At 43.4% G+C, this 25064-nt stretch overlaps 1 protein-coding gene and 1 long non-coding RNA gene across 13 annotated transcripts; one reads left to right on the top strand and one right to left on the bottom strand.

Moving 5' to 3' along the window:
* Positions 1-52: 52 nt before the first annotated feature.
* On the top strand, positions 53-10834 carry LOC310658394. Its single transcript, XR_014502302.1, has 2 exons — positions 53-185; positions 10640-10834. It is a non-coding gene; the product is annotated as an uncharacterized lncRNA (long non-coding RNA).
* On the bottom strand, positions 1622-23311 carry TCP11L2 (t-complex 11 like 2). 12 transcript variants are annotated; one of them, XR_014502298.1, is made up of 14 exons: positions 22798-22873; positions 20778-21082; positions 18613-18715; positions 13876-13939; positions 12910-13083; positions 11671-11806; positions 10619-10739; positions 10215-10435; positions 8882-9018; positions 7161-7351; positions 6104-6285; positions 5805-5977; positions 2436-4184; positions 1622-2391 (listed from the first exon to the last, which is right to left on the bottom strand). XR_014502298.1 is itself a non-coding variant. In XM_083400233.1 (12 exons), exons 4-12 carry the CDS (start codon positions 13046-13048, stop codon positions 3946-3948), a joined length of 1539 nt encoding a protein of 512 aa, XP_083256359.1. In that variant the 5' UTR covers positions 13049-13083; positions 13880-13939; positions 18613-18715; positions 23031-23175; the 3' UTR covers positions 1622-3945. The 12 variants fall into 12 exon arrangements, 6 of the variants coding, with proteins under 6 accessions (XP_083256359.1, XP_083256358.1, XP_083256362.1 ...); XR_014502294.1 differs by lacking the exons at positions 20778-21082; positions 22798-22873 and adding an exon at positions 23031-23311; XR_014502295.1 differs by lacking the exons at positions 20778-21082; positions 22798-22873 and adding an exon at positions 23031-23175 and having other exon boundaries at positions 13880-13939.
* Between the last annotated feature and the right edge of the window lie 1753 nt (positions 23312-25064).

The raw sequence follows: 25064 nt of genomic DNA on the forward strand, positions 1-25064 counted from the left end.
GCCGCAGAAGTGATCCGTCTTTGCCTCAAGCGCTGCTTGGCCAGGAGCGAGTGTGGAAACGCCAGAATTCCTCTTTACAGCTCAGCTTTCCTCAAAACCGATCCCTGAACTGAGGAAGCTTCTTCCTGTCCCTCGTTTCTTAACACGCAGGAAATTGTGGCACGTCGAGTACGTTCCGGTGTAAGGTAAAGGTAAATGCGGCAATCAGCATCGAAATGGATGAATATAACATAATAGCTTTTTGGTGAAATTGCTCGAATGGGAGCAATAGAAACACAAACCGCTGGTATAGATTTCCCCATCAAGGAATCTGCTAATCATCCCCGTTCATCACAATAGAGTAAAATGCAACAAATAAAACTTTCTTTTGTGATTGCACTACAGTATTAGATACTTAACGTTCATGCCACTTCTTTCCTAATTGATTATATATTTTTTGAGAGTTTTTTGATAGGCAAAAGTACAATAGGTGTATGTATAGTTGCCCATTTCTGCATCTCGGCCAGAAAGAGTTTTACCTGTGGGATTTCTGACATGCAGATGTCACAGACTGCACTGTATAGAAAGCAAGAAAAGAAAGGATTGGTATCCATAGAACAGAACCTACCTGACTTTAGAAATAAAATACTAACCCAGGAATGTTTTAAACGTAACCTGATTTAACCTAGGCACTGCCATTGTGAGCATATGCCATCACTTGGACTGATTCTGGGTGTCTCCTCCTTCCTCAAATGTTGGATCACTACCAATGGTTGGGTTAGCAGTTTAATGCTGCTTTCTAACAATATGTTGGCAACCCAACTGGCAGCTTGGACCTACTGCAACCTACTGCATACATCTAGGTAGCAGCAGTTTGTTTTCATTCTGCTGCTAAGTATTCCTGAGTCCCAACTACAATGAAGGCAACAGGTACATACTAATGGCTTGTAGTGGCCCCTTTTTGCTTATTGTTAATAGTAATTTTTAATTAAAAACAAACGTTCACACTGCCATGGCTAAAGTAGTATTGCTTTTACATGAAGATGCCAAGTGTGCCCAATAGCTCATAGGGATAGCTCACAGGGAAACAAATGCAGCTATTTAACTTGATACGCCCTGCCCACACCATAGTGAATATTGGCAAAAGGAGAGATTGTGAACTGTAATGGCAGCCTATTTCCGTCATTTGATATGCCCTGCCCACAGCTGTTCACACCATTGTGAATAGTGGCAAAAGTGGAGCACAGTGGGTGATCCATATTAGGGACATCAGAAGCTGCCATTGGTCCATCTACCATATTGTTTACACTGGAGCAGATCCCTAGGATTTCAGACAGGGGACATTCACAACCGTACCTGGAGATGCCAGGGATTGAACCTGCTATCATCTGCATGCAAATCAGATGCTTTGTTGCAGAGCTATGGCCCTCCCTGGTTCTAAATCTCCCTGGATTTTGAATTAGTTAGTAATGGCAACTTCTCATGGGTCTGTGCAGAGAGAGCTGAACTTCATTTAGCCATCAGTTGACCAGTTCCCAACTTGGGCTGCAGTGTCCACATTCAAAATAGCCAAGAATAAATGGTCTCTGCAGTTGCATCTTTTTTGTTTTACTACTTTAAATGAGAGGGAATCTCCACAACATTTTAAATCACAAACAAATTTTAATGAATACGAAATATTAACACACAGAAAAACCCATCTCACAAACCAGTTACATACACTATCTTGCTTTCGTTAAGCTAACAAAAGTAAACATATTTGGATTATTTCAGCAAACAACATGCAGGAGGGACAAGTTAACTGATTAATTTCAACATCCAAAAGGCTGTGAACATTAGCTAGGAAACATTCAAATATTGCTGAATGGACATACCATGCTATATAAAATGCCCCTTTAAAGTCATTTATAAAATCACAAAACAAAGCTTGCTTTCTCTTAGGCCTCTGCATGAGTGTTTTCTAATAAATATTGTTTCCCAGGTAAATTAGAATCTTGTGGAGGGACTGTGGCTCCATTTGACTCCTGCAGAGTGCTTAAGAAAACAGAAAAAGATATATACCACAATAAAATGATTACAATAAGGTTTCTTGTGGATGTTTATAACATAACCTAGCCATATCTAAGTCACACATATTAGTTTAGACTATTTAATATATTTTCCTTTCAAATTTAAGAAAGTATAGAGTTCCCTTATCAGAATTTGGGGTGCTATTGGCTTCTTGATACAAATAGTTTGTGCATCAAGTCTTATTATTTATTGTTAACATACGCTTTATATTGCAATAGCTCCCACAAAGCAGAGTTTCTCCAAGTCAGCCTAACAATTTTAAAACGTGAAAAATATATATTAAATTCCTATTCCTTGTAATTGGACATAAAATCTTAGAGCAGCCTTCCTCAGCCTGGTGCCCTGCCAGACGTAGTTGTGCTCCAACTGACAGCAACCCCAGCAGCATAGCCAGTGGTCAGCGGTTAAGGGAACTGGAGTCCTGCAACATCAGGAGAGCAGCACCCTGGGGAAGGCTATCTTAGTGCAAGGCAAGTGCAGGGCAAGGAACACTCTCTTCCAAAGGCATCTTGAAAAGGATTGTGTGGTTTGAGAGAGTAGTCTGTAGAGTCACGTATGGCTATCACTAGCACCACTGAATTCATTGAACTGAACAATAACTGAATACGCATTCACCATTTTGTCATTTTGCTTAATCCCACAGGGAAGTCAAAACTCGTAGGAAGGAAAGAAATAATTCTGCCTCTCCCCACCCTCAGGCAGGAAGTCAGCCTTAGTCTGAGATAGCTGAGATATACTTGGTAGAGATTTTAAAAAGAAGGTCCTACATTTCCATTTTTTTTATTTAAAAAATCAAAATTGCCAATAAAAACTACAATGCTTTTTATATCAAGGTCCTCTGCGATAGACACATCAAAAACATTGTATGGCAAATGGTTTTGAACCTTAGTCCCAAAGTGAATAAAGATTCATTCTTACCAAAAACGCACTTTAGGGATATAAAATATCACTTGGGAGTATTTAGAGACTCCCAAGAAAAGGTTTATATACTTAACAAGTTTGTTATTGAAAAAAGATCACAGTGAATTAGTATTATAAATTGTACATCCTAGAAGTAATTTTGTTCAAGTCATGATTCATTTCTGGTATAAAAGGGATGATTAGATAACCAAAGTAATGAAGCTTTCCTATATTGAATAGTTTGAGATATGCAAATATATATAAATATATAGTTTGCATATAATAATGTAGGCTCTCAAGCGATCTACTACATCAAAACATTCCTGTGGCTTGCTTGAAAAATGTGCACTTATTACCCTTCCATGTGCCAGCTAGACTATGCAGGGGGTTGTTTGTTTTTTAATACCTCTAAGCAGTTTGGAACTGGGCTGCTATGAAGACTGCTCATGAAGCAGGCAGCAGTTCAGGAGCAATCTGATGAGAGCCATCCCCTTCTACCCCACCCCACAGTTGCCAGCACAGAACCAAGGGAGGGATATGGAGGAATGAAAATAGGGTTTTGTTAACAAGCCAATTTGGAATAAGAGCGGTGGGGTTGGGGTTAAGAGCTTAATATTTTAATTCAGATCAAATCTGAACCACTAACTTCAGTTTTATTGCTCTGAAGGCATTGGAATAAGCATGTTACTAAAACATCAGCAAGCATTTCTCCAATATGTCACAACTGTTTGCAAGAGAATACATTTACAGTAAGCAAGTGCAATAAATGTTACAATCTGCCATTATAAACAAAATTATTTCTTTAAATTTTTTTTTTAGTAACTTTGCAGATTCAAGGGACATTTTATTTATATATAGTATCTCTGGTCTAGCCCACTTAGACACACAGATTTATCTCTCTGTAACAGTCATCGTTGCAAGCCATGCATGTTGAGAAGAATACAAATCACAATATAAATACTGTGACCAGGAAGGAACAAAAGAGACCCAAATATTTCAGTTAGTAGAAGGTTCAGGCTCTGCTTTGCTTGCTTCACTGAAGAGCAGTTTTCGGAAAATACTTGCATAGAATGGTCCATACACCTGTTTATTCAGGTTAACAATGTTGGCATACTGTGATCCAATGGTCTCTATCTCAGTCTGAATCACAGCAAGGCCTCCTGGAATTGTGGGCGTAGACTTTTGAAAGCCTGGAGAAGCAAGCAAGCTTCTCATGTACAAATGAATCCGTTTATCTAGAGAGGGATGGGGAAAACACATCACATAATTAGAATTTAAGAAAGTAAGAATTGGCCAATAGTGAATCTAGCCCAGCATCCTGTTCTGAGAGTGGTCAACCAAAGGCTCATGGGACACCCACAAACAGAACCTGAGCGCAACTGAACTTTGGCTTGTATCATTCAAGACAGACAGCATAATGTTCTAAATATGAATGAAGTAGGCCCTTACATGTTTTAACTGCACAAAAAGCATCCATGCATACATAGAAAGAAGCAGCACAGGCTCCACCCCCAAACCCATGTGCTAAGAGTGGACAACTGAGACCTATGTCCATCTATGTGGACAGACTTCCCAAGAATTGAAACCCTGTATGATCAAGTTGCTGAGGAGGTCTACATACATAGGTGTCACTATCTCAAGACACCCACATATAGTGCTGTGGACATCTCATCAACCATTTTAAGGTTGGGATTGCAACTTGTTTTGCTACAGTACAGTAGCCTTTGGAAGGTTTCTGCATTTCCTGTGAAGATAAATTTAAATCTGCGTTTGATTCCTGCACTGAAGCATGGGTTCGCATGTTTCCAACAAGGCCTTGAAGGGGCAGAGACAGAAATCAGGAGGCCAGTCCTTATTACAGCAAGCTGTTTCCTCTGCTCTTTTGAAAATACTCCTTGCGCTTCTGCCCAGTCAGGAGGGGTGGCATTTAGGTATGGTGGGGTTTTTTTTTTAGAGGGCAGGGAGAACAAGAATGTTCAGGGTGCAGTTGCCTAGATCAGCCAAGGAGTAGTTAGGGAGATTAACCTCCTGTAGTTATTATATAACCCCTGCCTTTTTCCTCTGTAGAACTGGTAAGGTGACCAGGCAAGGCCAAAGAGTAATAGTAGCATCCCCACCACCCAGATTTAGTTACCCCTGATCTACAGTCAGAAACCCTTCAACCAAACACATGGACAGATCCCTCTGCACACACAGCTCAGTGTGTGGAAGTTCTGTTCACACATAAACGAATGTGTGTAGAGAAAGGTACAAAGTCTGTTGTCCTCCCCAATTGCAGAGATGGGGGCTTACATACACTGATTCCAGACTTCAATCCATTTGAAGTTATCTGTTATACAAAGAACTATAAACTAAGTTTGAACTTCACACAGTGGCTAAGTTCACATGTAATGCCCTAAGCCTAGATGGGATATCATAGCCAGTGTGTTCCTGCTTCAGTCCTGCCACTGCAAGCCAAGCCCTGGTTTGGCTTAGCGTGTCATCCGAAGCCAGATAAACCCACAAGGCATAAGCCATAGAACAAACGTTTTGGCTACAGCTCCTGGCTTGTCAAGACAAACCATGAGTCCTGATTCAGATGATACACTAAGTCTAACCATGGTTTAGCTCACAGCACTGCAGTAGCAGCAAGACCAGAGGAGAAACAAAGCAGCCACTATCTCTCTAGGAACCTGAGCATTCGCACTAAGCCATGGCTTAGCATTACATGAGAACCAGGTCAATGGGGGCAGCCTTTTTCATGCCACAGTATTTGATAATAGTGACTGGAAATCACAATTTTATTTGAAATCACGACAACGACATATACACTTAAAACATTAAGATGCCTGTAGCCAGTGAGTTAAGTTACTAACCAATTAAGGAGTTGATAGGATTGTCTTCTTCAACGATGTTGCAGAGCTGCCCTACTAAATTTGTTTGCACTTCCTTATTTAGTGGCGGGAAGCCTCTCTCAGTCACCGACTCATTTATTTCACTACACGTACGAATACCTATTGCATTAAGAGCTTCTTTCAGATCAAAACTCCTGCAAAAAGGGGGGTGAGGAGAAAACCATGTTAATTCTATCAGATACTGCCTTTGATTCGTGCCCCCATATTGACTTTTCATATAGGTTTTCAGTAAGTTCCAACACTCAAGTCTAAATACTTACTTCTTATTCATTCCTTCAAGTAGCACAAATGAAATCCGCTTTTGTTTGTCTACAAAATCGGGAATGCCCTCAATAACTGCAGCCAACATGTTGCTTGTTATGAGAGACACACATGCTATAACCTTCAACTGATTCAGTTTCTCTGTTAACTCCTGAAGACGACCTTCATCTGTCATTAATGTCTGGAATAAGATGTTTAGAAAAGAGTGTCAACAAAACAGTCGAATCTCCAATGAGACTGAATATCAAAGATATGTATTTTACCAGGAGTTCAATTTATTGTCAAAGGAGTTCATTTAGACCGCATTCACACCATACATTTAAGTTATCCCACTTTAAAATCAGTCATGACATTCTCCAAATAAACCCGGCATCTGAAATTTTTACAGGGTCTAAGAATTCTTAGGAAACCCCTATTCCCCCTTCACAGAGCTACAATTCCCATAGTTCCCTGGGAAGGGGTGCTGATTGTTAAAGCTCTTTGGGAATTGTAGCTCTGTGAGGGGAACAAGGGCCTCCTAACAACTCTCAGCAACCTTAACAACCTGCAGCTCCCAGAATTCTTTGAGGGATGCATAACTGTTTGAAGTGCCACCATGGTGCTTTAAATGCATTGTGTGAATGTGCCCTTTGTCAGATGGATTGATTGTTGAAAGCACTCTGTGAATTGTAGTAACCATCCATGTGACAACTTCCCACTTTTCTTGTGTGCATTTTGGCCTTTTTAATAGTTTATTTTGCATCTTCATTTTTAAATGTAGGACTGCACATTCCAACACATAAGAGTTCCTTTGGCTACTTAGCCTTCCTTCCCTCCCACAAACTTGCTGCAAGGCTACTTTCTTCACATGGAGATAGGAAACTATGCTCTGGGACTGGTCATGGTGGGTGAGGAGGAAGCTCTTAAATCAGGGCTGGGGTTCCTGTGCCCTTCAGATGTTGTTGGACTCCCATCAGCCCTGACAAACATGGCCAGTGGTCAGGGATGATGGGAGTTGTAGTCCCCCAACACCTGCAGGGCCCACAAGTTTCCTGTCCCTCTCTTAGCAAGCTTTACCTCAGGAACAGGCTTTTTCTGGTAATCCCACTGCAAGAGTTTCAAGTAGCTGTTTGTTAGCACCGAAGTAGGACTCAGATTTGTTTTGGACATCCCATTAGCACCAGCACACGAAGATGTTTCACAGGAAAGAGAAGACAATTCATCTTGTATAGATTCCCTTATCCATTCTGTGGTCAAGTCCAGGGCACCTAAACATTGCAAGACAGAAAACAGAAACTGTAGTACATGTTTTATTATTGCACACTCTATGGAGGAAGGCAAACCCTGCTCGCAAAAAGTAGAGAACTGAAGAAAGGCATAGAACAGCTACAGTGCTCTTTGATGGAGATTGCATCATAGCAGACCAATTGCAATTCTGCCTGCATTGTACAGTAGTACCTTGGATTACATACGCTTCAGGTTACAGACTCTGCTAACCCAGAAATAGTGCTTCAGGTTAAGAACTTTGCTTCAGGATGAGAACAGATGCAGGTGCAGCAGCAGTGGGAGGCCCTATTAGCTAAAGTGGTGCTTCAGCTTAAGAACAGTTTCAGGTTAAGTACGGACCTCCAGAACGAATTAAGTACTTAACCCGAGGTACCACTGTATTATCATGCAGCTGTGTGTATTTCAATGGAGGTAGCGCTCACTGGAAGAAGGAAGCTGCCTGTCTTGTGCCGTAGCCACTGTCAGCACAAGTTCTGCCTGTGCAACAAGACATATAGCATCACAACAGACTGTGCTGGAGGAAGGTAGGGCCTTCTCCTGGAAGAGCAACTGCATTCACATGACAGTCTATTCTTTTTTCATGACTTTCCCCTAACTATATTTGAGTCTCCACACGACATGTTCCTTGAATGTGCTGCTTTAGCTCTCAACCAGAAACAAAGCAACACCCCCCAACTTCTCTGCTCCCCCCATCCCTGACAAAATGGTGCAGCACTCACAGCGTCCCCTGATGAAAACACTGCCTGAATATAACATTTCCAAGCACAATTCAAAGTGTTGGTGTTGACATTTAAAGCCCTAAACAGCCTTGGCCCAGTATACCTGAAGGAGCTTCTCCACCCCCACCGTCCAGCCTGGACACTGAGGTCCAGCGCTGAGGACCTTCTGGGGTTCCCTTGCTATAAGAAGCCAAGTTACAGGGAACCAGGCAGAGGGCCTTCTCGGTGGTGGCACCTGCCCTGTGGAACGCCCTCCCACCAGATGTCAAAGAGAAAAATAACTACCAGACTTTTAGAAGACATCTGAAAGCAGCCCTTAGGGAAGCTTTTAATGTTTAAAAGATTACTGTATTTTAATATTTTGTTGGAAGCCGCCCAGAGTGGCTGGGGAAACCCAGCCAGATGGGCAGGGTATAAATAATAAAATTATTATTATTAGTAGTAGTAGTAGTAGTAGTAGTAATAATAATTCCTGTCATCAGATATGTCAGTAGGTTGGAGTCCAAGGATTTGCACAAATACTTGCAGGTCTCTCGTATACTGAATGAGACTTGGCTAACACTCCTGACCCAAAGCATTTTTTAAAGGTTGCTTCTCTGTTATAGCGCCACGAACAGGTTTTAGAAGGTGGCTTAAAAGATCAAATTTCTTCCTGTTGGAGCTTTTAGTTCATTGAGGAGGAAGGAAAAAGTAAATCTCCCCTTGGACCTCTTCTTAACTAGAGGCCCCAGGCAGCTGCCTGCATCGCCAGGCCATTGGCTATATACCCGCCTATGTAAACAAAGGACATACTTGGCGTTTCTTCAAGTATATCTTGGAATTTTGCTCTTTCATAATCCACCAAGTTACGCTGGAGATGAGGTCGAAGGCTCCGAATAGTAAAATTAGCCATATCCATTGTCATGAGATCCAGAACGTGGAATATTTGCCTGTAAGAATACAACAAACAAAAATAGTTTGCAGCCATGTCATCATAGGAAACTTGATTACGTTGTCCTTTCCCCACCACGCAGCATATGCAGAGACACAGGCTTATCTCGGTTCCCCAGTAGTCCAGTTTGCAAAGGGCAACCGCCCCACTGCTCAAGCATCACAGATAAATTGCAACACAGTCAAACTATTATTAGACACCGCCATGGCAATTCATGAACTTACTCTGTGCATTTGTAGTATCTCTGTGTTAATATAATGCACAGCTTCTACTAAATGCTCACAAGCAATGGAATTAAAATATTCTGGTTTACAACCTACTTAAAATAGTGTATTTGCAGTTAAGCCAGCAAAATCCCACTAAAATGATCCAAGTACTCCCCTTCACATCACTGCTTGATTACAATGGCTTCAGTAGACATAGGAAGATAGCAAACATCTTAATACAAACTCAGACCTGCTTTGAGGTACAGCAGGTGATCAGTGCTTGCAAAGCACTATGGGCAGGGCTTGGCAGGTGCCTGCAAAACCCCTTTAGCCCAGATGTATTTTTGTATGCCCCACACAAGGAATACGCATAGAAGCTGGATCTAGTAGAATTAATTTTGATCTTGAAGAGCACGGAGAGCTGAAGGGAGGAACAAGCATCACTCTTGCAACATCCTCCTTCAGCTCTACTTTTCCAAGGAGAAAAAGGCAACCACTCTCACCACCTCATGACCAAGTGGGTAGCAAGTGGGGCACTAGGAGGCTTTGTGGGCATCAGAGGAAGACGTCCATGGGTGCCACATTGGCAAGCCCTCTGTGAAATGATTGCTTCATGGAAAGCACTACTAGATGGAGCAGCATGTTTGAGTAGTAAAACTACAAATGTTAGAATCAATACAAACAAGCAGCATGAAGGAAAATAAAATGCAACAAGGTTGCTGGCCTAGGTGCACCCTCTCGGCAGCCCTTAATTTGGATTTCCTGTTGTTTTTGGAATACAACCCCCAGCATCCCTAGCTCGCAGGACCAGTGGTCAGTGATGATGGGAAATGTAGTCCAAAAACCGCTGGAGACCCAAGTTTGGGAAACTCTGGATCCCACTCCAGATCACTATATTTGAAAAATTCTAGTTTTTCGCCAATTCTTTGAACAATGCTAAAAGAACAATGATAAAGAACAAAGTGAAAAAGGAAAACCGCACACCAACCTGAACAATACGACAATGTTCCCAGTAGCTTTTAACTGGTTGATGTCATGATCCCTTATTGGAGCACACAGCTTGCCCATGGTGCTAATGACATAGTTTGCGAGACCCTGGATGTCAACTGCATTGTGCTTGGCCTGCTGCCTTATGAGGTCGGCATCGAGAACTTCACAGATTTGGCTTCGCATCCTGTTAGCCCCAGGGTTCAGGAAAGAAAGAAGAATCTGAAATATTTAAGCACACACACACAAATCAAGTAAGGTGCAGCAGCTGTAGTTAAACTGGCTCACCGTGGTAATGCAGGTCTTAGGATTAGAACAGAAGTGTTGCTGTACTGATAAAATTATATAGCTGGGCCTAAGCTGACAAAAGAAAAAGAGAAAAAAAGAAACCCAAGGTTAACTCACCTCTTTAATTTCTTCAAACAGCTTAATGGCATGTTCATATTCGGGAGGATCTTCATTCAAGTCTTCCTCCAAACGATCCCAGAATGCCTGGTGCACAATTTGCTTCACTCTTCTAGTCAAGCTGTGGCAGGCAGGAAAATAATGTAAATAGTTAACAGTGTTAACATTTGCACTGAAATGAATGGTGCTGAATAAAACACACATTGTGTCAGTCTATATACGTATTTTTTTTCCCTGTGGTTGATACAACCATGAGAGTCAAAACAACAGCAATAAGCAATCAATTTTTAAATAATGTAATTACATAAAATTCCACCACAGCAGACACAGCATTTTAGTGTATTTTTCATCTTTGTTGGAAGCCGCCCAGAGTGGCTGGGGAAACCCAGCCAGATGGGCGGGGTACAAATAATAAATTAAAAAATTAATTAATTAACAGAGACAAATAAGTGTTTTTTGTTAGCAACTGAGTTGCAGCAGGATGGAAACAGCGCTGCAGGTGACAAACACAGGCTGGAATTAAAACTGATGCCTCCTCACAACCCTGTGGGTTGATGCCAAGGAGTGTGTGCCAGATTATATAATTTGAAGTCGTGGGAGTGGTCCCACCAGAACAACTGCAGCTAGAACAGAAAACTAGGAAAAAATTGTTCCTGTATCTACCAAAGAGAAAGAATCGGATATGCAATACTGGAAAGTTTCTTATCATATTTAGGTTTTCTTCTTAATTAAACGTGGATATAAACCTCTCCCTCAATCCTGTTTCCATTCCCATAGGAAAATCAGAATGTGTGGAGTCACTTGGTGGATTTAATTTTTTTTAGCTGCCAAGCAGCAGTGATTCATACATTTTAAGTTTAAGAGACCCTAGTGTCTTTTCTTGCTTTAAAACTGAATTTATTGTTTTATTGCATTTTGCCATTATTAAAATCTACCTGTTGTGTTGGCCAGACTGAAACATCTCAGTATACCTGTCCAACCCTAAATGGTAAATAAACTTGGTTGGGGCCCTAAAGCCCCTTCGGTGAAATTACTAAACCCCTCTTGCTTACCTGTTTGGCGGATGTTCAGTGCGCTCCAAATGAAAGTTGTCATTTACAGCAATTTCGTGAGCCAGAGTCAAGTTTGACAAGTTTCTTGCTGCTGCCATCATTTCATCAAATGTAACCACTTTGGGAGGGCTTGTAGCTGGGACAAAGGAAGGGAAAACATGTTTAGCGTGAAAGCTTAACATGAAAACACTTCAGAGCTTTAGTATTTCTAAATGGGTCCTTTGTAAGTGGAGATGATAAAGGGTGAACCCAATAATATACATAAACACAATTTATATAAACATTCAGCCCTTTTTCCATAATGGTAGTTAACTGCTTGGAGCAAAGGTGGAGAATTTTGTAGAGTAGGGGGGGACCCCAAGGATCATTTAGTCCAACCCAATGCAGGAATTTCAACAAAAACATACATCTAGATTTGTGGCCCTCTAGATGTTGCAGGAGAAGGGACGCGGGTGGCGCTGTGGGTTAAACTACAGAGCCTAGGGCTTGCCGAACAGAAGGTCGGCAGTTCGATTCCCCATGATGGGGTGAGCTCCCGTTGCTCAGTCCCTGCTCCTGCCAACCTAGCAGTTCGAAAGCACATCAAAGTGCAAGTAGATAAATAGGTACCACTCCGGCGGGAAGGTAAATGGCATTTCCGTGCGCTGCTCTGGTTCGCCAGAAGCGGCTTAGTCATGCTGGCCACATGACCCGGAAGCTGTGCGCCGGCTCCCTCGGCCAATAAAGCGAAATGAGCGCCACAACTCCAGAGTCGGCCACGACTGGACCTAATGGTCCTTTACCTTTATCTTAGATGTTGCAAGACTTCAACATCCATCCCTGTTGACCATTGGCCACACTAGCTGGACCTGATGGGAGTTAAGAACCTAAGAAAAGTCCTGCTGGATCAGGCCAGTGGCCCATTTAGTCCAGCATCCTGTTATTACAGCCAACTAACTGCCTATGGGAAACCTGCAAGCAGCTCCAGAGAGGAATAGCATTGTCCCCACTTGGGATTTCCCACTGCCTCCAACAAAGATCAGAGAATATGGAATTTTCATGGAAGATAAAGGCTAGCAACACCCTGATAGCCACTGCTTCCCCACACTGGCCTACAGCTTGGATATTTCTTGTACAGTGAAGCCAGCAGATGAAATCCTTGAAACTGTGTGTGTGTGTGGCAGGGTGGGGAAACCAAATGGAAACATGAATTTTGCACACAAGGTAGTGGTTCTCAAATTTCCTGCCATGCTAGCTTACAAGCTGGAGAGCCGGGCTTGCTTGAAGAGTCACTGGTGAAACTCTGCCTTGAATATTCGGAGTCGCTGGAAGAAGAAGCTGTGCTTTCGGAGAACCGGGAAGAATCGCAGTCACCGTTCTGCTCATCGTTGAGAGGCATTTTGGGATCGCTTTTGTCAATGCAGTACACAGAACCTGGGGTGAGCAAGCATACTGAAGTCATCTAGACCTGTTTAGGGGAACTTTTTTTTTTTTTACAAAACGCACTTCAGTTTTTTTAATTATTATTATTAGATGGTGGAATCCAGGTTGGTGCTCTTGCACCACCCACAGAAGTGCTTTTGATCCAATGGACAAAGCCATTAGCCAAAGGAGAAGCATGAGGATTTTGCCAATATGTGCTTTCCATTCCAAGGCCACCCATGCCATCTTTCACCCTGTTTGTAGGGGGTCCCCCAAACCTCTGAGGTCAATCTTCTTTTTAAAAAAGTATTGCGGCTGAAGAGGAAGGAGGAATCTGCCACAAATAAAACCCCTTTCCCCAATTTTCTGTTAGCAAAGGGCATTCCCTGGATCTGAAGTCCTTCCACAAGCAAGTGGATGGTGCCCTAAGTCACTAAGCACAGATGTCATTGCACAAAACAAGCAATGCTTGCCTGTTGAAACAATTTAGTTAGTTTAGTTTTAGTATGAAGCTGAATCAAGCCATACTAAGCCTGTTTGGCCTTTGGTGTTCATAACAAGCATATACAGTATAGAGCTTGGATGTTTTAGAAATAGCTCTTAAACAAAAGCACACAAAACCGCTGTCTCCATGGCGCAAGGTCATAGCTCACCATGCAATCAAAGCTTTTTCTCCCCACCAATATATTTTGTTTGATAAGAAGCAATTAGTCCTTTGGAGTGGGGGAGGGGGGACTTTAAAAGAGGACTTTGAAGGTGTGTGTGAGGGGAATTCTTTGTCACCGAGTAAAACATCAGACTAACCTACTTAGGCCAGCAGCTCACAGAATGTGACTTTCACAATTGTGCAGAGATCAATGCAGTTCTCCTGCAAAACAAAAAAACAGAACCGCCCCTGGAAGTTACCAGATTATATACTGAACATTTATGTAACACAAGGATGCAAAGGTGCGAACATTATTGTTGCAATTCTTGTAACGAAACTGTTAAGTAGCACACTATTTTCCAGCTATTTTGCAGCCGGGAGAGGAAGGGCTAAGGCAAACACAATGGCTTGCCAAAGTTAGGGTTGGGCATTGGGCTGCTTGTGTATTGTGAAATAATGGTCGCACTTGAAAGAGAGTTAACTCAAATTCAACCCTTCCCAGGAATTTAACAGATCGGAGAGTCATCAGGGAAGGGCTGTGGCCAAGGGGCAGAGCACCTCCTTGGCATGCAGAGGGTCCCAGTTTCATCCCTTGGCACCTCCAGGTAGGACTACGAAAGACCCCTACCTGAAATCCTGGAGATTTATATGGTAGTAATGCTGCTGCTGCAACCCACCTTAGATCAGGCTACAACCTAACAGCAAGTCCTAACCCACCACTGGAAGACCAATGGTGAAGAAGTACTGCATGGGCCAATGGCCTGACTCCGTATAAGTCAGCTTCCTAGGTTCAGGAACCCATTAATGCTGCAGTCCTATGCTCACATCATATGCATAGGGTAGTCTGGGGATGGGGAAACTGGCCCTCCAAGCGTTGTCCAGCTGGCATAGCCAATGGGCATTCTAGTCCAATGAAATATGGAAGCCACAGGTTATGTGTCCATGGCTCCTCCAGCAACCATGGCTAGCTAGTCATAGGTTAATGACTGGAACCAGAAGGCCTGAATAGATTACATTGAATCCAGCCTGACTGCACTGGTTACCAATTTGTTTCTGGGCTCAATTCAAAGTGTTGGCTTTGACCTTTAAATCCCTATAGCAGGGTTTCCCAAATGTGGGTCTCCAGCTGTTTTTGGACTACAGTTCTCATCATCCCTGACCACTGATCCTGCTAACCAGGGATGATGGGAATTGTAGTCCAACAATAGCTGGAGACTCACATTTGGGAAGTTTAGGGCTGAAGACCACAATACCTCAGGGGCTGCTTCTTTCCATATGAACCAACCCAAACCCTGCAGTTTTCAACAGAAGCCCTTCTCTGTGTTCTTCGCCCAAAGGTGGTGTGAATGGTGGCCACATGAGAATGGACCTGTCACGGTTGACTCCATTTATGGAATGTTCTTCTCAGGGAGACATGTCTGACACCATCCCTGCCAGTCTTTAGGCGCCAGGCCAAGTCCTTTTTGTTTGCTCAGGCCTTTGGCTAATTAATGTGGCCTCCTACAGTGGTTTTCCTATGTTGTGTTGTGGGTTAGAAACTCGGATATATAAGCTAGGTGCCAAATGGCTCCTTAAACCAGGGTTACAGTCACCAAAACGGTATGCCTAGTTGCCATTTTTGGGCCAGACAGCTCAAAACTCATATTTTTCAATACAACCTTTTGGTTCCTGACATTCATTCTGATTGTGCAGATAAAGTATCATTAATATAATTCTACAGGATGTGTTGCTAGTGTGTGAAAATAGTCAAGATCCAAGGATGTCCAGGAATGCACCTCCAGATGATGGAGATATCAGGCGCCACTTTGGCATCTGGGCATCTTCACTTGGTCACAGGTGGCTGGTAGCCAGGTGCAAAACGTGCCTGGCGAATTTCAAACCCTGGTGGGTAGGACTTGCCGTTATGAAACATGTTACTGAATGAGCCTTTTGCATTGTTTACTGACATTGCTTTTATGTCTTGCATTTTATCCTGTCAAGTTACCTTGAGGCTTTTTATTGTTTAAAACGACTGAGAGATGTTTCTGTTCCTTTTTCTCTTTGCAGATGTTGGCACTCAGAGCAGGTGGCCAGTAGGAGAGGCTTTGTCTCTCCCCGCCCCCACTGCTGCTGTGCTGAAAGCAAATAGCTCTCACTCCTACTCTGGCTAGCAAATGACACCACAATGCTTTCTTTTTTTGAAGCTGCCACCTACACAGCAATGTTATCAGCTTCATGGAATATTTGACAATGTTTAGCCACAATCAAATAATAAGCAGTCAAAAGACCAGTCAATTAATTGACAGGCCACTCAAAGACCACTTAACTAAAGGCTCATTCACACTATACGTTTAAAGCACTGTACATTTAAGCAGCCATGGCTTCCCCAAAGAATACTGGGAACTGTAGTTTGTTGAGGGTGCTGAGGATTGCTAGGAGATCCCTGTTCTCACAGAGCTACAATTTCCAGAGCGGTTTAACAAGCAAACACTCTTTCCAGGGAACTGTAGCTCTGGGCGGGGAATAGGGGGGTCTCCTAACAATTCTGCAATATACTGCAACTCCCATAATTCTTATGGGGGGCATAACTATATAAAGTGGTATCATAGTACTTTAAATATATGCTGTAATGTGGCCAAAGTTCAAAATAAGGACATATTTGGACAAGCCACTATCCAGCATAGCTGCTCACTTGGCCCCTGTTCTCATTTTTGGGGAGCCAGTGATGGAAAGAGCACCTCCAAACACTTCACACAGATAGTAGGGAGAAGCTTCTGCATCTCAGGATATAATGTGGTGAAATCACTTCCTGTGCCAAGGAACAGCAATCATTTTCAATGTGGCTCAGGTAGCTCAACAACGAAAAAGATTTCCAAGCATGCACCTGAGTCAACACGTGTAAGACAGGAAGCAAATATGTCATCATCCCATTAAAAGCAACCAAATGGAATTTAGATTTTCACATGGTGCAAATGACTCAAGCTATTTCATAGCTAAACAGCCAGCAAACATATACTTGCATGAAGTGCCAGAGTTACGTGTCTTGTTTACAGGCAATAAATCTGCCAGGTGTACCTTACTTTTAAGGAACATCCCATATTCTGAAATAAAAACCATTACAGAATGCACAGAATGTGGCTTTCCTTTAAAATATATGTGGCAATATGCAGAGCAGAAAGCCACAACTCAGGTATCCTATGTTTTCACACATCTACTCTTTTTTTCACACAAAACCCTTTTTTTCAAAAGCTACAAATCACTGCACCGAGAAAGAGAAAGAATGCATCTTAGTCTCAGGCTCCTGGGTTTGAGCCCCACATTGGGCAAAAGCTCCCTGCACTACAGGGGGTTGACTAGATGACCCTCGTGGTCTCTTCCAACTCCAATTTGATAAATAAACAAATGATCTTTAAATAAATCAACCACTTCCTGTGAAACATCTCAAAGCAATTTAACACCTATGATTAAAAACATATATATGAAGCAATTTCATATATAAAAACAATTTCTTATTGACAAAGCACTCTTTGGATTCCCATAGGCATCACTTTAGATTTGAGTAAGATTTTTTTAAAGAGATCTATCAGAACAATCTGTACAGCATCTTGGACACCAGATACTGCTAAGGCTGGCATCAGCCAGAAAACTGTAGTGGGCAAACTTGCAATCTGTGCATATCTGACACAGGGATATATCAGGGACCTAGAGAGCGACTAAAAATAGACTCAAGACTCATGGCCAAAATAAAAGAAAGGAGAGGCATATGATCAAGAGCTCTAAGACTTTCATTCATTCATCCTAATAGACACATACTGGATATGGTTTAGCTTCCGCTAAAGAAAAAAAATCAGATATACTGGATAAGCTCTTAACCTAAATACAGCCTCACCAGCCCATCATCACATTCTTCCTTTCGAATGGACAGTGAAATGGCAATCAGCACTCATGTTTCTCCAATATATTTATTTAATATCGGTTCAGACCATATCTTAGGGGCAAAGTCCTCATATGGCAGCTTCCATGAAAAACAACAATATACTTAAATCGAACATAGAGGGATCAAAAATATGAAACAACTGCTGGAAGAATAAAACCAGTCAAAACATTTCAACATCAGTTCACACCAAAAGAACCAGCTTAGAGTCAGAGGGGGAAGCAACCTGAGATATGTCATGACAGGCTCACAGGCCTGTGGTGAAGGGGCCACATGTCCCCCAGCTGTGGTTCCACTGCTGAAAAGGCCCCATCATTTATGCTTACTTCAATGGCTGTTGTATGTGAAGGGCCTCCAAAGGTGATTTTCAGGCAAGGGCAGATTCATGCATGTGAAGGCGCTTCTTTAGGTAATCTGGTCCCAAACTATATAGGTAAATACCACCACCTTAAGCTGTGCCCAGAAATGTTCCGGCAACCAGAGCAACTTGTGCAATATTGGTGCTACGTGCTCCAACCACTTGGCCATCACCAACATCTGTTTGGAGGCAGATGTTTTACACCAGTTGAAATATCTGGACCATGCTAATCAAGCCTGGTTGACACTTAAAAAGATAAGCCACTTTTAATGTAGAAAGAGAAACGTAACAAACCATAGTACAGTCGTACCTCGGCTCCCAAACACCTTGGGAGTCAAACGTTTCAGCTCCCGAACAATCGAAAACCGGAAGTGATTGTTCCAGTTTTCGAACGTTCTTTTGGAAGCTGAACATCCAGTGGGGCTTCCAAGGCTTCTGATTGGCTGCAGGAGCTTCCTGCAGCCAAGCAGAAGCTGCGCTTTGAAAGTTGAACGTTTTGGAAGTTGAACGGACATCCAGAACGGATTCTGTTCGACTTCCGAGGTACAACTGTAAGGCTATAATGTTTATCTACGCCGTGTGTCTGCAGTAGAAGATGTACTTGGGCTAGCCTGCCCATTCTACCTGCTCAAGAGTTGTTCCGCAAACAGAATCTGATGCAATTCATTGGAGGCAATGTTTTCGACACTTGGTGCATTTGAGAACATTAATCAGACGCCCAGCAGATCTACAGACGGAGACAAAGAAAATAAGAGATTTATGATCAGTGCCTGCAATTGAATTGTGTGATGCACCTTCTGAACAGGAGCTGCCTTGTCTTCATGGGAAGATAAGGAGACCGATTCTGTGATCATTAAGCCCGAACATTGAGTTTTCCATGAACAAATTCAGTTTTGGGTACCTCTGTATGCTATTCATCCATCTATTCCAATAGCAGCCTGTACCTCTAGCGAGTTCCAAGCAGTTACTTTGAGTGCACTGGGAAGGAGCAGAAGGTTGGTAGCTAATGCTTTGCATAACTCTCATTGGTCCATTATAGTTCAGTACACAGACTTGCAGTGGCTCTCCCAGGTCTTAGTCAGGAGCCTTTCTAGAGATTCTGGGGATCAAATCTGAGACCTTCTGCAATCAAAGCAGGTGCTGTACTTTTGAGCTGTGATTCTTCCCATGACCTGCCAATTCTCCATGGTACTTGATGACCAGGTCAGATGTCTTACTCCTTTGCTGATTTTTGGCTGCCTCTTGGCCCTCCCCATGGGGATTCTCCCAGAACTCCAATCAGTCCTCATCTTTCTCCTCTTGGGACCTGTGCCTCTAGTGTGACCTGGTTATTAACAGCTCATCATGGGCATTAGGGTAAATGGACTGCCAGTCAAATCGACTCTTCCCTCTCTTCAATCAATGCCTTCATTAACAATCAGAGCTCCATGCTTTCATGTTTGGTGCAGACAAAAACCAATCAATTTCAAGCAAAACCCACCCAAGAGCTACTGCAGCGTGGCCTCCATTCATTTCCATCGGGCCTCTGTGCAAAGGCTATGAAGGACCCAACAGAAAGGTCTGCTCCAAGTACATATAAACCAAGTGAGCCTGGTCTGGAAAGCGGGGCAGATCATCTCGAGGGGATACAGATTAGGGGGGGGGGGGAGTAAGCAGTAGGCATGGAAGGGTTCTGCAGTTCTCATCTGTACACTGTTTTTACTCTTTATATCACACCCCACCATCACAACACACACACTTGTGATACATACTTTAAATTGACCCACATTTAAAGTGATTGCCCTGCCACCATCACACCTAATCTGGCCCTCCAGTCAATGGAAATTGGACAGCAGCCCTTGGCCACCTTAATTCCATATTGCAATAATTCCACAGCTACTGATAATTAAGTGCAATTTTCACTTCAAACGGCTACTACTCAATTCAGTGATCTACATTCGTGTAAACATCAGAAAGGGTCTTTCTAAAAATGGGACACACTAATGGTTGGTGGCACTCGGGAGACTTCATTTGACAAACAAATTAGCCTCCTTGGAAAAGACTGTACAGGCAAAAAGGCTTATTCTACACTGAATAATATTACAAGGTTTTTTAGACAGGTGATTCTGGTATATTTTTTAACCTATATTCTTTGTTCTTCTGTCCAGTTAATGCAGTTTACTAAGCTTAGGTCCTTACTGGGGTTTCCCTTGGTTTTTCTTAGGGCTGCAACAGACAAGGTGTGGGTAATCAGTAACTGGATCGCCTGACACTCCCCCCCCCCCAAGAAAACAGTGTCTATTTTGAACTGAGCCGTACATGAGGAGTGGAGGCTTAACCCTTCCTTCCCTGTCCCACAGTACATCTAAATTGTTTATCCAACACTGCCTTGGGGGCCCCAGTAGAAAAAATACAAGCATGTTATTTTCAACAAAATAGCTGTAATTCTCTGCAAATGTAAGAGTAGAAAAACCTCACGCAAGAAAAATCTGTAAATGCAATGTTGCAACACTTGTTGAAGATTTTCGGTTTGGAATTTCTCTCTCCTGGCGTTAGCAACTTGCAAAACATGCTTACATGGGAGTAAAGCCCATTGAACCCAGTGGGATTTGCTTCCGAGCAAAAATAAAAATGCAGAAGATTTTGCAGGTTGTCATCAGTAAGGGACCAGCAGCAAAATGTTGCTGTTGGTCTCCCCTCCTGAGAAGAACCCTCAGGATTCCAACCAGCCAGCCTTTCCCTTGCAGCTATGCATTCCACTCTCCCTGCCATCCATGGTCTTCTATTTTATGTTTCCAAATTATACTCACCACTGTCAAGTTACTGAGGATGCTCCATCTTCATTGGGCTGTTTTGGCAGTTTCTCTCCCCACCCCAGTATAAAGTTGTTTTGTACTTCTTCAGGGGTCTCCTGAAGCGTTGTGATACGTTCAATTTCTGGCTAGGGTTGGGAAAACCCCTGCCAAAACTGGGGGAGAGATTCTGTGAGCTGATGTAGACAATACTGAGCTAGATGGACCATCCAGGTGGTTTGACTTGGTATGAGGAAGTCTATTACTTTCATTCTCCTCTGTGGTTTTGCTTCATTGCTGTTACCAGTTACCACTTGAGTTCACTATTAGATGGAAGAGATATTCGACTTGCCTTTTGATCTTTTTAACCCATATATGTTTCCCCAGATAAGCAGGCCTGCCTCATCCCATCTCCTGCCATTCCTACTAGCTTTGTGACCCAGTAAGCATAGTTTGGGTTTGTCACCTTGGCTAATTCAGCTTAGATCCACTAATAGCACATCCCGTCATCCCATTGCTCTTTGCTGAGCTAATCACAAATCTGCTTAAGAGACCTTTGAATGTGCTGCCATGGAAGACATACCGCAAAGGGCTTTTTTGCCTATAGCACTTTATTTTACCCATATACAGTACAGAGAAATAAAGAACATTTTTATTTCTCCAACACTAAGATTGGAGATAGTAATGACTTTTAAATGCCTCTTAACCCAAGCTTCCTAGACTCTGACAAAAAAAATTCTTTCTTGTACAGTATTCAGCTTTATTTGTGACATACCGGCATATATTGTTTTTATCTTCTTTTTAAGAATTCGCACTGAATGTTATTGTGCTTTTATTACTTTTATGTAAACTGCTTAGCCATTTTTATTCTATCATCATGGCAGTCACAAACTGGCACTGTTGTTCATTCTCGTGTTATTAAACAGAACACAGTAATTCTGATCCAGAAATTATGTATTTTATGTTGTAATTTTACGTTGTGAACTGCCCTGAGGTCTACAGGTATAGGGCAGTATACAAATGTTAACACCACCACCACCACCACCACCACCACATTACTGGGGCAGGGTGGTGCTGGTGTACCCTGGGTCTAACCACTCATTTGGGGTAGTTACCCGCACTCCCAATTCAGGATCTTCACTCCTCCTATCAGTCCAGCCTATGTCAACCCGATTCTTAATCTTTTGACATCCTCATGAATGCTGAGGCGCAGGAAAGTTTGTAGACGCCTGCAAATGCAGGACGTAAAAAGAAAAGAGGCCATACGCTGAACTCGGCCATCCGAGCGGCGGCTTAGTTCAGAATAAACACGCATAGGCTCAGACTGCACAATTTGGCAGCCTTCTCCTCCCTTGCTCCCCGAAATCGCCAGCGCTCAGCCGTCGAGCAAGATTTGCGCGAGCAACAGCGGCTCTCGCTGGCCCCCCCATTTAGGCAAGCTGCCCGAAGCTCCTCCTCTTCCTCCATCTGTTTCAGTTATTCCCTCCCCACAGATGTATTTTTGGCAGTTACTCGGAGGTACGAGTGCTTTGGCATTGGCCGACCAAAACAAAAGCAGCGTTTCCAAGGAAAGCATTTAAACACACAGACGCACACACACACAGCCTCCAATCTACCCCCTTCCTGTCCCCTTCGCCGTTGCCTCTTCTGCTAACATCTGTTTTGTTTTCTTTGTTAAGCACACAATCCTTTCTTAAAACAAAAACAAAATGCATCTGCCGGTTCCTTAATTATACACCCCAGGAAAATCGGGGGGAAGGGAGAGACGAGAGGAGAAACTTTAGGGGCCTATTTTTATTTTGTTTAAGACACGCAACCACAACAAGGCTTGCAAACCACGAGCGCTCCCCGCCGCCGGTTCTGCAAGAGGACAGCGGGGTTGTTTACCACCACCGCTCGGAGCAAAGCCTACTGCCCTAACCGCCATTACTCAGGTGTAAGCGCACTGAATAACAGGAAGGCTCACTTGCAAAAGGACGGTCATAGGATCGAGCGGCAGCGCTTGTTTTAATCTTGAAACAGAGAGAAAATAAGTCACCTTGAACTCCCCCCCTCCCAGGCGCGCTGAAACCAGCTATGGAATATCCCTCTGCAAGCCAAGATTCCATCACACTGGGAACTGAAGTGCGGGGGGGGGGGGGAGAGAATGCGGAGCTGAACCGGATTATAGATAAATTCCCCCGGGGAGGCGAGAAAAGAGGTGAAAGAGATGGAAGGGACCTGCTTTCTTCCCGCCTCCCCCCAAAAAAAAACCCCGCCCGATCCACTCACCCCAAGAGAGCCTCAGGCAGGGTCAGCCTTAACCCCCCTTTGCTCCTGCTGCTACTCAGCCGTTCTCACCGGGGCTTTAACTCCCTCCCCCCGCTTCACTTAGTTATACATAGTCCTCGGGTGTCTATTAGCAAGCTGCCTGGACGCTTCCACTTCCCTGGGGAGAGAGGGGGAGGAGGAAAGAGATTTAATCCCGTATGCGGCAAAGCTCTGCCAGCACGGAAGAGAGAGAAGGGGAGAGCAATGGATTTCAGGCTATTATCAAGCAAGGTGCATAACTCAAATCGTGGGGAACGAGGAAAGTGGGTGCAAAAAGCAGGGCTCTTTCCCCACCCCCGTAGGGTGAAATGCTGCTTTCCCGGCAGAGGGGAGGGGACTGAGCGGTGTTTACGGAAGGAGAGCCGTGTCCTCAGTTCTCCCTCGGCTGCTGGAATGGTGGGTTTCCTACCAGCCCGCCTGCCTCCCGCCGCGGGTTTTGGGCTGCTGCCAGCATTGTGGCCAACGCAGACCTCTCTCCTCTTCGCCTCTCCGCGCTTCGTCCGGGCATCGCGAGCCTTTGCTGCTTCCAAGCCGGCGCCAAGCAAGGAGCCGCTGCCTATGTGGATACTCCCTTAATATTGCTTTTATCTCCACTCTGCCTTCGCCAAGCTGGTGCCCGCCAAACGTTTTGGACCACAACTCCCGTCAGCCCCAGCCGGGGCAGCTTAGTGACGTGGGAGCCGCGGAGGGCGCCAGTTTGGCAAAGGCTTTCGGATTCTCTACATAAAATAACCGTGAGCTGGTTTGGAATTATTTAAATAAAAACATGTTTTTCGACCGGGGATCAGGGCCGGTCCCCTCATGAGACAAGCTTGAGGTGACTGCCTCTGGCAGCAGGATCCACAGGGGCAGCAGATCCCGATACAGCAGACTCTGATGTAGCTCTTATCGCACCTTCTTCCTTGGCCGGGGGCATCATTTTGTGGTTCACCTAAATGTCTTGGGCCAGCCCTATTGGGGATGGACACCAGCTGGATGGGAAAAGAAGAATTTGACATAGATCTAACCCCCCACTCTTGCTTTTTTACTTTGCCTTTATTTGATCCTGCAGGACAAGGCAGTGTGCATATGGGCTTCCAAATCAGTCTCCCATCTGATCTGCTTAGCTGAAGCTTGCGGTTTCATGTGCCTTCACACCAGTTATCCCCAATAGCTAAATGGCTCTTCAATGTTGAGAGATGGCATATCACTGAATACCAGCTGTTGGCAGCATTAGGTGTGGATTTGCCGGAGGAATCTGATTGATTTTTTATGGAAACAGGATGCTAAACTAAATGAACTTTTTTGTTTGATTGATCAACAATACTTCTTCATGTTTCCTCACCCTAAGCATTTCAGCATTGCAGGAGAACTGTCAATGTTTTTGTGTGATCCAAGGATGAAATATTTGTTTGGTAACAAAATGTAGTTTGAAAAAGTCCTGTTTCTGGAATGCAGTGTTAAATTGAAACTTAGCACCATGTTGCCGGGAAAGACATTTCATGTGGAAAGTTCTCAATGCATAGTTTCTGCTACTATTTAAAAAACCTAGTGTAACAAAAAATGTGCACAGGGACTATATTATGCAATCAACAATGTGTTTGTTGTTATGACCAACCTACTCCTTGTTAGAATCAACTCTGAGTCATGAGCTTATGACTCCACCTACTTGGAAGACAGGATGCCAAACTAAGTTATCAGAGTTACCCAAGACTTCAAACAAACTCCAGTTATCACAGAAGCACCATATGATGTTTCTCTTTTCCTCCCAGTACAGCTATTGCAGCAAATACAGGCGACCTGTTTTCTTCTTTAAGTATATACTTTTGAGAATAGATATCACTTCAAAATAAGAGCATGTTTTATGTTATAAATAATGTGCTGCTCAGATTTTTTTTGGGGGGGGGGGTGTTTTCCAGTCTATTTTTCATCAAAAAATTCAGTGTGGCACAAGTACAGTAGTACTTCGGGTTACATACGCTTCAGGTTACATATGCTTCAGGTTACAGACTCCGC

The sequence above is a fragment of the Podarcis tiliguerta genome (assembly GCF_965153285.1).
Source record: "Podarcis tiliguerta genome assembly, chromosome: 10".
Taxonomy (NCBI): Eukaryota; Metazoa; Chordata; class Lepidosauria; order Squamata; family Lacertidae; genus Podarcis; species Podarcis tiliguerta.